The sequence below is a fragment of the Acomys minous genome, assembly GCF_964271855.1.
Source record: "Acomys minous genome assembly, chromosome: 13".
Lineage (NCBI taxonomy): Eukaryota > Metazoa > Chordata > Mammalia > Rodentia > Muridae > Acomys > Acomys minous.
Genome location: NC_140495.1, coordinates 101726938 through 101742223, shown reverse-complemented (window position 1 = coordinate 101742223; position 15286 = coordinate 101726938). Strand labels below are relative to the sequence as shown.

The following is a 15286-nucleotide window of genomic DNA, read 5'->3' as shown; positions in this document are numbered from 1 at the left end:
AACCACAGCCTGGAACTAGAACGGCTGCCTTGTTATTTCTGAGACCATGGCATAGAACAGGCTCTGAGCAGCAAGGCTGGTCCTGAGGCAGCAGGTGAGCCCAGGCTAGCTGGCACTGCCCTGGTGGCTCACGGCACTGTCGTCTTTCTGTCACGTCTTAAAACCTTTGATTCTAAATGTTGTCACCCAAGAAGAGCCAGCTCCTCCCACTAGGAATGGGCAATGGGTAGAACAGGGACTGGCTGGTTGAGTGTAAACGATCAGCGCAGGGGAGTAGGCCAGGCCGGGCCGCGGTGAGGTGAGGCTGGGGTGAGCAGCCCACTCCCAAGGCACCATGCCTGGTTTTGGCTCACCTTATCTTGGCTGTTCAGCTCTTGATAGGGTATGTGGGCTGGGAGATAGGTGTGCAGCAGTGCACAGAAAGCCAGCCCATCGTTCCAGCTGCTGCTGAAGTTTGTGATGTCGATATTCTGTGAGAAAAGGAAAAGAGGAATGCAGAATGACCTCTGATCTTCTCAGGAGGACTACAAGGTAGGGAGGACACAGAGGCTCCCTCATTGTGTGACCTCGCTCTGGAGGAAACAGCATGCTATGGGCCATGTCCCATACTTACCCTGTGACCATCACTAGGCCTTTTATGGATCTCCCATCCCATGTACCTACTGGTATTCCTGCCTGGTAAAGCCTGGGCCTGAGACATGATCTATAAGCTGCTCTACACATGGAAAAGCCTCTCCAAGGCTTTCTGTGGTAATGATACAAACTGTCCAATGTAAGTGATAACCAATGAAGTTCCTCGGTGTTTATTAAAGCACTTAGAAGGCCTTCCAGCTGGGCAAAGTGGCACACACTTGTAATCCTACTACTTAGGTAGACTGTGAGTTCAAAGACAGCTTGGGCTGTATAGCCACTGTAAGACTCCGTCACGAACACAAGTAACACCAAGGAGACTCTCCTATCTGCTTGCAAGTTGTGTAAGGCACTCCAGAGATTGACTTTTGTGAATACTCTACAGTGGGGTGGGCTTTCTGATAATACTGCTGCCTTTGACGCTGTAAGGAACTCCTCATGCTTTTCTAAGGAACTCTAATAAACTCACTGGTTCACTTAAGGGAGGGGGTATTAGTAACAAGATTCCCATCCTCCCAGCCACTATGCATCTCAGAAGTATGCATACATGAGAAAACATGCTCTGCACAGGGGCTGGCATGTGCACTAATGGTAAAAAGCACCTTAAATCCACTAAGCTTTAGCACACACTTTACGAACAGTTCCCTAGTGCCTCTTGTTTCACATCCCAGTTTATTGCATACCACCTTCAACTGCATTAAGAACCAGTCTCCTGAGGTAAGAAAGTCCAATTTCACTATGTAAGGCAAACCATTCAGTCTCTGAGAATCCTCTGGTAATGAGACGTCCTCAGAGTAATGCCAACACTCTCATGGCTGTAGCTTCACAATTGACAATGCACTTTACCACCTTCCCTCCTAAACCCACTGGAGACCAAGTTCTAAGCTGGGAGGCTGTCCCTGTGTGGGCTGGTGTCTAACAGATCTCAGCAGTCCCTTCCCAGAGCAACATGAAACTAAGTTCTCATCAGCTTCACAATCAAGGACATTTTCCTATCCCGACAGTGTGTGCACAGACCACTGCCCTCTGGCAGCACCTTCACCAAGCATACCCTGCTGAGTGTAGCAGCCTCAAAAGTACTGAGTAATGACAACCCGTGGCCTCCTGCTTCTCCCATCTGACTTCAACAGTGTTATAAATCTGTATGGAGAAGGAAGGCAGATTAATATACAAAGGATGGCAACCTGACTGGTGGTGACCACATTGCTGCCCCTGCACAGAACTGAAGGGTGATCCCACCCAGTGTGCACTGGCATCATTCTTCCCCAAATGCCTGGGTCTGATCAGAACCCTCTGTCCTGGCTATTCTTGTCCCTTCCCCTCCCCCCAGAGTCTCTATTCTGGCTAACAGCTGCCACCCCAAAAGTTGTTTTGATGATTGTCTAGTCACCCTGAAATAAATGGTATGTTAAGTTATTGCCAATAGAAGACACTTCTCCCAGACACAGATGTTATGAGGTGCAAGCATACATTCAAGTGCAGTTGTCTCTGTCTCTTTTCTCATTTGACTCTTAAGAAGGAGCTGTCCACAGCAGCCAGCTCATCTGAGGAAACTGGGACCTAGGAGATGAGACACCTGCCCAAGGTTCTCGGCAGCAGAAGACATAAGGGGGCTGAAGCCTTTGTCTCAAACACTACACAAGAAGCATCTAATAGGGCTTGGCTTGCTGAGCTACAGTTTTCTGTCACTGTCATTTCTACAGTCTGGGGTGGGTGACCCCACAAATGCTAGACCATTCTTAAAAGAGGGTGGTGATCTGCAGAGCTAGTTCTCACTGGTGAGTAGCTTGCCCATATGCTACACAAGACAAATGAACAGCCAGGTCTGATGAACGACATGGTGCACAGGTCCAGTATAAAATGAAAGTGAGAAGTCTCCTATTCACAGAATATCAAGGAGGAAAGTCTACTACTGGTACTGAAATGAGCCTTTCCATTCTTCCAGGACTTGCGTCTAAGTGACTGATGCAAGAGGCTAAGGGACATGCTCTGTACAGACAACAGGGCAGGAAGTTTTTTAGTGACATGCCTGAGTTCTGTACAAGAACGGTAGCAGTATCTCACTCGAGGTCACTCACTACTGGAAAAAGACAAACCTCTTCTTCCTGTGTTGGTGCCCCCTTTTGCTCCCGAGGACAGAGGCAGTTCTCACAGGCTTGTGGACGTGCCTAGCTTCACTGCGCCTCACAGCAGAGGCTCCTGCCCCCCCCCAGCTGCTTGGCTAAGGCCTGCTTCCTCCAGACAAACCCCACCCTGCTGGGGGAAAGGCTGCTGCTGCTGTCCCCGTGCCTCCTCACCCTGCTCCGCCCCTCAAAATAGACACAGGATACAGCTCCTGGACGGGAGCAGGGGTCATGGGGTTCCAGGTGAGAGCTACTTTTGATACTTAATGATAATATCTCAGATCAAAATAAAGCCCAAACCTAGACAAGCTGGCTACATCTTGAGCTCCCATCCCATTGGTGACTGGAGGTGAGGTATTCAGAAGTAAGGTGGTGACTAAAAGACCCTAAGTACTGGCCTCGCCTCTGCCCAGACCAGCTCCCAGAGCACTCAGCGAGGAAGGATGCCAGGCCTGGACACAGGAGTGCTCCTTGGAAAGCGGGAGAAGCCTGCAAACCTGAGAAAGCAGGTCTCCAGTCCCCAACTACTCCAGATATGTCACTGTTTTTAATGTTCACGGCTGAAAGCCTTGCTACTAATAAAATCATCTCAACTGTGTCTACAAAGGTCCCCAAACCTAGCTGCTTGCAAAGGGGGTGGGTGGAGGGGAAGCTCAGTGCTAGAAACGGAAAAGGGGAGGCCCCTGCCCACGTGTGAAACTTCCATCACGTGGTTACTCCAATTCAGTGATACCACAACAGGATTGGTAAGCAGCTTGCAGAAGAAATACACTGAGTAATAATAATTTAAAAAAAAAAAAGCATACCGAGTTACCTGAGAAACAGCCTTTTCCCCTTTATCACCCAGTGAAGGTCCTAGTGCCCACCCTGAAGCCCCCATACTCTGTTGCCACCAGAACCAGCTTCTTGCTGTCTCTCTTACAGTCTGGATGCCACAGTACAGCAAGCACGGTCTGACGTTCTATCTCTGCAAGTAGAAGGCTGAACATCCTCTCTCAGGTCAACAGCAAAGACAGACAGGCCCACCTGGGGACTGTTGCTCTATACAAATCGGTTGTCACTTTACTTGCCCACAGTGGCCAAATAAAATGTGAATCTTTGGTTTTCTTTGCAAAGGTCATAAACTTTTTGTGACTCAGAAAAAAACAAACAAACAAACAAACAAAAAACAAATCAACACCACTGTGTGAAGCCTGTAGATGGGGACGGCCAGGTCTTGTGTTTCTGGACACATAACTGATAGAAGCCTGGGCTTCAGTAGAAACATAAGTGTCAGTCCACCATGCTGATGAACTACTAAGCCTTTAGGAGACACTTGAAGAGCCGAGTTGTCCGTTCACTAAAAGAAGGCAGGCACTAAGATACCCAATCATTATCATTTAACAGAAAGATTAGTATAGTGTCAAGTGGATCTGCTTTCTGTAGGCCTTCTAAAAGGCTTTATGACATCACTATAAAAACAGGAAGGAAAAGACACAATATGAGTGCGTAGGGAAGGGGGCGTGGATCTGTAATGAGGTGCGTGCGTGCGTGCGTGCGTGCGTGTGTGTGTGTGTGTTCTCAAAACACCCAGTAGGAAGGTTTCAAAGAATTAAACAAATAAAAAGGGCTCAAGAGTCCCCGAGGAGACAGTGGCAACCTCAGGCCTGCGTCAAACAAATGCTTTTTGTAAGCCAGCAGCTGGGACTGCCTGCGCGAGGGGAACTGAACTGGGTAGATGACATGGGGGAAGGGGCATGGGATACAGTTGATCTTCCTGAGGATCATTTGTCAATTTGATGGATCTCTGAGGCCCGACCCTGCAATCAGGCCTTGGCGTTCAGGGGTGGCCAAAAAGTAAAATAGAAGCCTGAGTGTGGGTGGACCTAACAGCCCAGGGCCAAAAGAAGGCTGCAAAGGAGAGCGTGGAGTTGCTTCAACAGGAACCAGAAGAGCCAATGGGAGTTGGGAGTCTGGGACTGCACTGGGGCGGGGAAGGGACTGCTAACTGCAGAGCTCTGTGGCAGGAGAGGAATCAGAGATGGGCTACAGATGTACTAGGGAGCTAAAGCAAATCCACTTGGTAAACAGGTTAACTGTACGAAGGGGAAGAGCATTTAGTACTGCCAAGGACAGCCTTACTTCTCCCAGCAGAACACCTGCAGTGACCTTCACAGAAGCAGAACTCACTGTGAACAGGGTTTGCACACATAAAAAGGTGCCTTTCGAGATGTTAACATTAAGATATTTTGTAAACAGATGTGGGGGGGGGGGGACTAGTGGCACTGATGTGTGGGTGTAGGGGTCATGAGTGAGTTCAGGAAAGAGAAAATGCAGGACCATCAGTGTTGCTGGTGGAATCCCCCCAGTGATGATGAAGTTGGCAGTGAGGAGAAAGGAGGCCTTGGAACTCCCCAAGCAGTGGCCATGCTGGGAAAAAAAAAAAAAAAAAGAGAGCGGCTTTAATGGGGCATGAAGAGGCCAAGGAATGGAAGAGGAACTGGTATGCAAAGGAAGGGAGTGCTCAAAAGATAAGGGCTGTGGTGCGGCTCCTCCGTGGCAGGGGCTTTCCTGTCACTGCATGAGGCCCTGGGTGTAATCCCCAGCACCTCGTATAATGAATGGCAATGAGAAGTAGCCAATGCAGTATAGTGCTGCTCAGAGGCCAGGAGGTCAGAAACACCCTAAAGCTACAGTGAGCAACGCCAATCAAGAGAACACAGCTCAGCGGCCAGCCACTTAACCCTGTGCTGCACTCTTTCTACACATCTAGTTCAAAAGATCTACAATATTTCTAGCTCTTAAAAAGTAGCAAATGCCAATCTTCCAGGACTCTTCCCGGAGAGGCCTCTCAACATTGCAAATTAAGGAAGGTTACAGGATGAGGTGTCCTTCCCAGTCCCTACAGGACAGCTGATGTGCTGGCCAGCCAGTCCCATGGGTATGGAGGTATGAAGTCAACTTGTGAACTTGCCTCTCTCCTTCCACCATATGCATCCCATGGACCAAACTCAAGCCGTCAGGCTTGGTGGTAAATGCTTCCACCACTGAAGCATCTCAATGGCCCCAAATTCACATTTCTGAAGAAAAAGGAATGTGTACTAATTTCTATATAGAATTCCTACTGTTTACAGGCAACATTGACTATCACCTACATCAGGTGGCTCACAACTGCCTGGGCACCTTCCTCCAGCAGTCACGTGCACATACCCAAACACGCTCACAGAATTAAAATTAAGATAAACCATGCAGTTGGAGAGATGGCTCAGCTTTAGTGCTCTAAAGGAAACCAAGTTTGGTTCCCAGGACCCACATTAGTCTGCCCCTCTATTAACATCTGCACTCAAGTAAGCATACCCCCAACACAGACACACTAAATGAAAATGAAAGATAAAATAAAACTTATAAAAGAGGGGCTAGAGAGATGACTGAGAGGTTAAGAGTACTGACTGCTTTTACAAGGGACCTGGGCTCAATTCCCAGGACCCACATGGCAGCTCATAACTGTCTGTAATTCCAAGATCAGACACTCTCACACAGACATACATGTAGGCAAAACCCCAATGCACATAAAATAAATTATTTTTAAAAAGAAGTAACTTTAAGAAACAGAAGAACAAGAAGAAGCAGAGAGATCCTGAGCTTGGGGCCAGCCTGGGCAACATAACGACAATCTGTTTCTCAAACAAAGAGGGGGCTGAGAAATATACTAGCGATTACATTTCCAGTTTTATGCTGAACTTACACTTTGCATTAGTTTTCACATTGGTTTTGGGCTTTTCTACTCGGCAGACCAGTTAGTTCTGTAAACCAGAGGTTTATGATGTGTATCCAAAGAGGAGTGCAAAAAAGGTCCAACAAGAAGTCAAGTACAGTGGTGCAGGCCTACACGCCAAGCACTCGGGAAGCCAAGGCAGAAGGAACCAGAAAAGGCCAGCCTGGGCTATATAGTGAAACTATGTCTTTTAAATGGCACACACAGTTTCACCCAGGAAATGTCTACTATTAATAATGTTTTAAGTATAGAAATAACCTTTTCCTCAGTTACATGTGATGTCACTTGTGACACTCACCTTGGAGGGCCTGGAGCAGAAAAGCCCAGACCTCTGCCACTTTACTGTTCTAGGGGACGAGCCCTCTATTAGTGGCCTTCAGATAGGCCTGTCTTCTTACTCTTTCTTCCTCTGAATGCACTGGGATAGGATATGAAAACCAAGGCATACATAAATCTCAATCTATATTTAAAATGCCACAAAATACCTGAAAGTGGGGACCAGGACTATGGCTCAGTTAGTAAAGTGCTTGCCCCGTGAACATGAGGACCTGTGCCAAGGTCCATGTACATGCAAAGCTGGGGCAATGGCTCTGGCCTGTAAGCCCAGCACTGCGGAGGTAAAGACAGAAGGATGCCTGGGGCTTGCTGACCAGGCAGGCAGTCGAGCCTAATTGTTGAGTTCCAGGTTCAGTTGAGAGATCCTGTTTCTAAAATATATGGTGGAAAGCAATTGAAGATCCCTGGCAAAGACCTCTGGCCTGCGTACACACATGCACACACGTACACACAGACACATACATGCATATCTCACACACATATCTGAAAATGAATTTGTCTGAAATTTAATTAAGGGCCACAAAAATACACCCTTAGAGGCCACATGTTCTTTTAATAGCCAATAAAGGTCTGATCTATTCAAGGAAATGCCTTTATGGACATCTGGCAAGAAGCCAGAGGGCATGATTCATCTTTCACCATCTACTTCCGTACGCCCTTGGCTATGGAGAGCAGAGTCTGCAGACCACATATGGTACAGCCATCTTCATTAAGAACCAGTTTTATGATGAAAGTGAAAAAGAAACCTAGCAGGAGGAGGAGTGAATTATTTCAGGTTCCAACCTTCACGCCAGGGGGCACGGCTTGTAGGCTGACTGGAGGCCTGGGTATGATACACTATATGTTGGGTGTGTGTGTGTAATTTATTTTTTTTAAAAAAAGTGAAAAATCACCTCTTTTTAATGGTCCTGTGCTCCCATGCCCTTTCCTTCCGGAAACTGAGCCAAGCTGTGGTAAGTTAGCAGAAAGAAGCTATACTGTGAAGTCCAGATGTTGGTGCCTGCTGTCACAGCTGGACTCTGACCCATCCCCACAGGCTTGTTTTTAAGGCCTATTTCCCGCTAGCTAGTGCTAGTGGCTTTATTGAGGCGGCTATGGGAACTTCAGGAGGTAGGAAGGCAGTGGGAGTGAGCACCTGAGGCATATTATCCCTGGCTCCTTGTTACAAGTCTGTGTTTCTTCCTCCTGTGTCACCAGGAGTAAACAGCACTCTCTGCTCTGCAGCCCAGCTGCCTGATGCAGCCACAGCACCATTAGCAAAATCAATCTTTCCTCTTGAAGTTCCTGTCAGGCAGCCATGGCAGAGCTGGGGAGCCTCCAAAGGCCTGCTATACTGCTGAAGACCCTTAATCCTCACTGCACACCAGTCACCTGGCAAGTCTTTCAGGTTTTGTTTTTTTAAGACAGAGTTTCTCTGTGTAGCCTTGGCTGTCCTGGACTTGCTTTGTAGGCCAGGCTGGCCTCGAACTTACAGTGATCCACCTGCCTTTGCCTCTTGAGTGCTGGGATTAAAGGCGTGTGCCACCATGCCTGGCTGCAACAGGATATTTATCAGTCATAGAAAAGAATGACATGCCAGACACATTACAACATGAATGAATCTTGAAACTAAACGAAACACGCAAAAATTAGTGTTTGCCAGGTACTAGAAAAAGGGGAAAGGGGAGTGACAACTTCCTGTGTGGAAGATTTCCACTGGGAGTTGATGGAAAGTTCTGGAGCTATGTAGTGGTAATCCACACACAGCACTGCAAACATCATACCACTGGATTATATCTATTTAAAATGGATAAATGGTACATTTTGTTAAATATGTTTTTAACCACATTTTTTTAAACCAGCAGATATTCTGCAGTACTTTATACCCAGTAGCTCTACATGCTGGGTAGACCTCAGGGTAAGCAAGGTCATGTAGCTTGAATGTAGTTGATTCTTGAAAGCAATTTATGGTAATGTATTATGGCCAAGCCTTAAGTTGCTTCTTTAAAACAAAAAAAGCACTCTGGGTGAGTATTCAGTACCCAATGGCTTTTTTCAGCACTAGGAGACTGAGCATCCTAGCACTTCCACAGGAGACTGAGCATCCTAGCACTCCCAAAGAACCCTGGGTCAGCCCCAGCAACAGCTTCCTCCAACCCCAACACTGGAACTGTCTCCCAATTGGTCAAAGCTCCAAGAATGCCTCCAGGATGTGGCTTCAAATATTTTGAAGCATCACAAAAAATAAAATATGAGGTATGTTTTGGGGTTTAATGATTTTTCTAAGTTTTTTTTCCAGTCAAATTAACCTATTTTGAGGTGGTAGTTCAAGTAGGTTGGCAAATGTCACCGTAAGAAATAAAGACCCTGTTGCTTCCCACAAACCCTTCCAGCAGGGAGGAGCACAGCCGACTGTCGATGTGTGCCTCCTGAGAACCCAGGGGAGTGCTCCTGGGATGAGACTGTGTGGTAAAAGCTGGTGCCTGGGTTGCAGCTGACTAATGAATAAAGGCAAGTTGTGGGCAGTTTTGGTTAGCAGCTTAAGAATTAGTTTTGTCTTTCTTAATTAACACTTCTACAAATCTGGTATTTCTACAGACTTAGTTTTGTTTTGGCAGGGGTTATTATTCACCAAGATGTAGTTCTGACTTCAATGGGCACTCACAGTGACCCTCAAACATCTGCCCTGGTGTGTGCAATTCAGAGAATTCACTTATATAACTTTTGCTCTTCAGAGGTGGCCTCATTCTACCTAAGGGCTGAGCAGAAAATCTGATGGTTTTCTGGCGTCAGCCATGGTTTGCTGAATCATACACAACAGTAAGAAAACATCAAGAGGGATATAAACCCAGAAACAGAGTCACGGTACCCAAAAGCATAGACAGGCTGAATGTATCCCCAAGACGACAGCATGGTGCTAAGTCAATACAGTAAAAAGATCTGCACCACTGCTGATGGTAAACCCTCTGCACACCTGGGGCACACCACTTCTTTCTTGGATTTCACGTTTCAGGAAGCTACCTGTCTGCTTCACCTACTCACACTGAGATGGTACAGGAGACTTGGAAGGACCACTGGCATGGCTTTTCCTAGTTGTGAAATGTGGGTAATGCATTTAGCCTGACCCAGCATACCCGGGCCATCCAAGCGCAGACATCCTGGATGTGAAATGCCTGTGGTCTCACAGGAGCTCAGAAAGGAAATGATCTCAGGAAAGAGATGCTCTGTGGAGCATGCTCACCTTATGATGAACCTCTTTTGTTGCTTACACCAGGAACCAAGCTGTTTTCTTAAACCTTTGAGTGTCATTCTGTATGCCTACCAAGTAATTCTGGCAGAAGAAAATGGCAAAACCTCTGAAAAGGTGGCACCTGTGCTGGCCCAAACTCCACAATTCACTTTTCTTTAATACAACAGACTGTTAAGAGAAACCACAAGAGATTGGACCTTGGACAAGATACAACAGACACCACTGTTATGATGGACAGGGCCAGCCAGGTCTTAGAGGAGAGCAAGTACTCTACCACAGCTGTCCTACACAGGACACTTTATCCCTAACTCATATTGTTTCTGATTTCATTTTGCAAATTAGTCCATTACCAGCTTTTCTTGCTATTTTCTTGGTATAAAACACAGGATGCGACAAGATACAAAGGGCTGAAGACCACCATAAGAAAAAAGCAAAGGAAACAAAAGTACAAAGGGTACACACAACTAGATGTTGATTTAAGTAAAAACCATTTGTGATGATAAATCTGAGTAATTAAAAATCGGTTAAATTATGCCAGGAAAAAGCATAATTCTAAAAGGCCTGGAAATAATAGTTTCAGAAATAATTTCAAAGTTCCTGAGGACAAAGGTCATGCTCTAGATTACAAGCTGTTCCTGCTTGTATTTAATGGCCTCTCCAGCTGCCCATGGTAAATGGTAAGTACATAGTTCACAGTTCAGAACAGAAACAGAAAAACAGCTCTGCACAAGTTGAGAAGCTTGAAGGAGTTGGCATTACAGAGACGCTCCTGACAAGCACTCCACGTGGAAAGTGTAACCCCAAACTATCACTATCACTCAGCACCAACACCAAGAGCACCACCTCGTCCTGCCTGGCAGTCAGCTCAACAAGGTCATGGCCTTTGTTTTCTCTGCATTTAACTTCCTCTGAGGAGTGTGGAGATGAAAGCACAGTGCACTGTAACAGTAGAGACTCAAAACCCATTATCTATAATCTGTTTCTACACACTGTTTTTCCCTCCATCCTTTCTATGGCCGCCATTACTAACCCTGGTGAGACATCCTTCTTTTAGAGAAGGTCTGTGCTCTTTGTTTTGCCATCTCTGATACTATGGGCATCCTGTATGAATCAGTGTGACCATGCACTCTGTCTGTAAGATGTTTTAAATCTTTCCATCACCAACTTAAAAGCCTACAGGCTACAAATGAACTTAGACCTAAACATACAAACTTTCCAGAAAACAATTCTTTGAGATCTCAGGTTAGTCAAACATTTATATGTAACACCAAAGCATCCATAAAAGAGTTTCCATAAAAATAATTCCATAAGTTAGATACTATTAAAATCAAGAACTTTAGTCCTTCAAAAGCTATTGAGAGTCAAAAAAAGACAAGCCATAGACGGTGAGGAAATGTTTGAAAGCCAAGCATCTCATGAAGGACTTGAACTCAGAATATTTAAAGAAATCCTAATCAACAAACAATATAGAATAACAAACTAAGCAAAAGAACTAAACAATTCACCAAATAAAATATATGGTAGCAAACAAAAATATGGAAAGATGCTATAAAAACTAAAGCATAAGGAAGCTCCACCTCACACTTTTGAAGGCCTTCAGCTGCCCAGAGTCTTGTGAGGGTAGGAAAAAACCAGAACCCTCCAACACTAGTAGAAAAGCAAACTGAGGCAGCCCCTCCCACAAAGTGGCAGCTTCTTCACATAGCATTGAGATATGCAGACAATGGTGTTGTTATTCCCCAAACCCATTCGAACTTTTACGGTGATAGTATAAGAAGCCAGGGTTTGGGCAAATGATCATCAAGTCATGAGAGCAATGGCCCAGTGTCCTAAAAGATCCCAAGTCAGATATAGTGGTACATGACTGTGACCTCAAATATATGGGGGGTGGGGGGTTAGGATGCACTAGGCAGGAAGATTGCTTTAGTCTATCTCCTAAAAATGGGGGTGGGGAGGACAGGGAAGAGGAGGGAGAAGGGGAGAAGGGACAGGAGGAAGAGGGAGAGGAGGAGGAGGGAGAAGAGGGAGGGGAGGAAGAGGAAAAAGAGTAAGAATGAAAAGAAAACAAATTCCAAGTCAGACATAGTGGTGCATATCGGTAACCCTGGTATTTGACAGGCAGACACAGGAGATCAATGAAAACTCAAGACTAGACTGGTTTACCTAGCATGTTCTTGGCCTGACAAGGATTTATAAGACTCTATCTCAAAAGCAAAAATAAACAAGTGATTCCCAAATAGTTCTTTCTCTTTTTTCCTACCATGTGAGATACAAAATGGCAAGTTACAACCTGGGGCATGGACTTCACAAAAATTTGACCATTAGACACCCTGATCTCAGACTCTTCTCTTCAGATCTAAAAGAAATATTTTATTTGTTAATAAATGACACTTTGTTTACCTGTGATACTTTGTAAGAGCAGCTAAGCACATGAAGGTACCTAGTTTTACTTACAGTAAGCAATTGTTGGAAATACCCCAAAGTATGCATTAGACAGACACCGAGGTACACCTATAACAGACTATACTCAGAAGAGAAACAAACTACTGATGCTAAGTGAAAGAGGTATTTCCCAATCTATAAATTATTTCTACTTACATCAAATTATAAAATACACAAGTGACATATAGTGACAACAGATGGATGAGGGGTGGAAGGCAGGACCTAAGGGAGTACAAAGTATATGAGGACCTCTAGGAATTCATGTCATAAGTTACTACATTACAAACTTTACATGTAGCCTATTAGTGTTTATTAATTATGTCTTAATATATCTATTTTAAAAAGGCATTCCAGGTCCACAAACAAACAAAAAGCATTCAGAGCCCTGCCAGTTGTGTTGGTGTGTACCTGTAACCCCAGGACTTGGAGACCAGGGTAGGAGGGTCTATGGTCAGCACAGACACAGTCCAAATACCTTTGGCGAAAGCTGATGTCTGATGAAAGACAGTCTGAACAGCTTCTGAGGGGCAGGGCTCACCTCCTTACGTGTTCCAGTATACAAGCTACATCTTAGGTTTCTGCTTCAAAGTCCTGGAGACACATCTAGATTGAAGAATGCAAAATGCTTCCCTCAATTGTCTCTTATTTTCACCTTTAAATTACTGAACTTCCTCCAATTTTTCCATCTTGTGAAATAAAGTGTATTTTTAAAAGGCATATACGGCAGTGTCCACCCTGTATCATGTTATTTTCCTCTCTGATTACTTATATGAGGTATGTCTGGGGCATATAGCTGCAGCAATCTTTCTAGACCACATCCTCTTTAGAACCTGTCACACCCTTCAAAATGTGCCACCTGTTTTTCCTGCCCTTTGTGACCAGGCATGGCTTCATTACTGCCTGAAAAACAGCATGGCAGAAGAGCGACTGTGACCAAGACTAGGTCACAGAAGGCGAGATACTTGCTTGTCCTTTGCATGACACTTGGCCTATAAGACACATACAGCTAGGAGAGGCTATGTATAGAGGCTCTGTCACAGCCATTAGCCACCAACCACCAGTCCTGGGGGAAGAAGCCAAGAGATGATTCTAGCCCCAAGCAGTACTGAGCCACCTCTGAGAAAACTAAATGAGATACCCATTATGCCCCACCCAGACTGCAGAGTGATGAGCTAAACAGATGAAGTCATTATCTGAAGCCATTAAGTTCTGGACGGTGCTTATAGATGCACAGGCCAGCCTTCTTTCTCACAGACCTAAAAAGCCAATTCAGAAAAGAAACCTCCTTCGCTTTCCCATCTCTTGACAGCGCCTAATGGCTGATTGATTGCTCTTTCCATAATTATTTATTAGGAGGTGGCAATCTTTATAAGAACGCTGCTTCTACAAACGGAGAGGTCACCCTAAATATCCAGGATGTCCTCAGGCTAAACTCATTTATGAAATCTGAAGCAATCGTGTATATAATGAAATCAACACTTCAAACTTCAGCTCCTCTGTGGCTGCTGTACCACTGAGCTCGCATGTGAACCAGAAGAACCACAAGAGGAAAAGGGTCTATACACACTTACTTACAATGATATTTTAAATATTATTTGAATCAGACAATTTAATAATCCTGCTTTTAGTAAAATTAAGCAAATCTTGGGTTTCCTTTCTATTTCTTAGCATTGTTCATAATAATAACAACCTACTTATGAAAAGTTACTTAAGAATCAAATTAGAATGCTGCTTGGCGAGGGGGGGGGGAAGGTTAGCTTAGTATATAAACTGGCAGCAGCTGAGAGTTCAGTGATTCAATTGTATAGTCACAGACATATATGTCACATGTGCAAACTGTAGGTTCCATATCCTAAGGTCCAGTCTGTATGACTTCTAGGTCAGATTGAGACAGCTGTTTCCTTCCTTCCTCTTACCTTCACTTGAGTAAGTGTCTTTAGTGTATAGCCTCAAATTCAGGATCCCCCTACCTTAGCCTAGACTTGAACTGAAAGTGCTAACTCTTTTTCTTTTGAGATAGCTATGTAGCTCAGGCTGGCCTCAAACTTCTAACAATCCCCTTGCTCAGCCTCACAGTGTTCCCTCCCTTTAACAACAAACACACGTAGACCAGGCTGGCCTCAACCTCACACCACACTGCAGGCCCTCCTGCCTCTACTTCCCCAGTACTGGGATTTATGACACACACCACTGTGCCTTGCTTTTACCTAGGGAAATCCATTCTTGAGACAATTATTTTAAAGTGAACCAAGAATAATGGAAACCAAACATTTTACTACAATCAGCAGGTGTTTTTCTATGTCATAGGTAGAAGATACATGGAAGCAAAAGGCAGGGAGATGAACAGAGCCTCTGCATGCAGTGAGAAGACAAGGACCCAGAAGCCCACTCAAACTCCTGAGGCCAGTCTCTCTTCGGATCTTTCAGAAACCCTTCCTGTTGGTGAAGTAATAATATTTGTATCCATACAGCTGTTCTTGCTGTGTGAGGCCAGGACTGTCTGGTAGGTGGAAGGGCATTGGTACCAAAGAACCCCCAAATTTATGGCCCTTGAGTGCAGATCTAAAAGTACTCACAGAGAAGAAACTAAGTTGGCATTTAAGAATTGGTCTTGTCATTTCTCTACTCCCTCACCTGTGCAGGAAAAATCAACTTGTGTCAGGGGGAAGTGACTGGGTAGACTCATCCCTTGCGTTAGAGCACACTTGCAAAGCATGATAGCTCACACCTCAACTCTAGCACTTAGGAGAGAGACTGCAAGTTTGGGACAGC

At 45.1% G+C, this 15286-nt stretch overlaps 1 protein-coding gene across 2 annotated transcripts in view; it reads right to left on the bottom strand.

The window, feature by feature from the left end:
• The window catches only part of SPECC1L (sperm antigen with calponin homology and coiled-coil domains 1 like), a 99563-nt gene that overhangs the window by 4616 nt on the left and 79661 nt on the right, over positions 1-15286 (bottom strand). For both annotated transcript variants that reach the window (XM_084753996.1, XM_084753997.1), the window contains exon 14: positions 354-470. In XM_084753996.1, coding sequence (XP_084610122.1) covers positions 354-470 — 117 coding nt within the window. The remainder of the gene's footprint in view (positions 1-353; positions 471-15286) is intronic.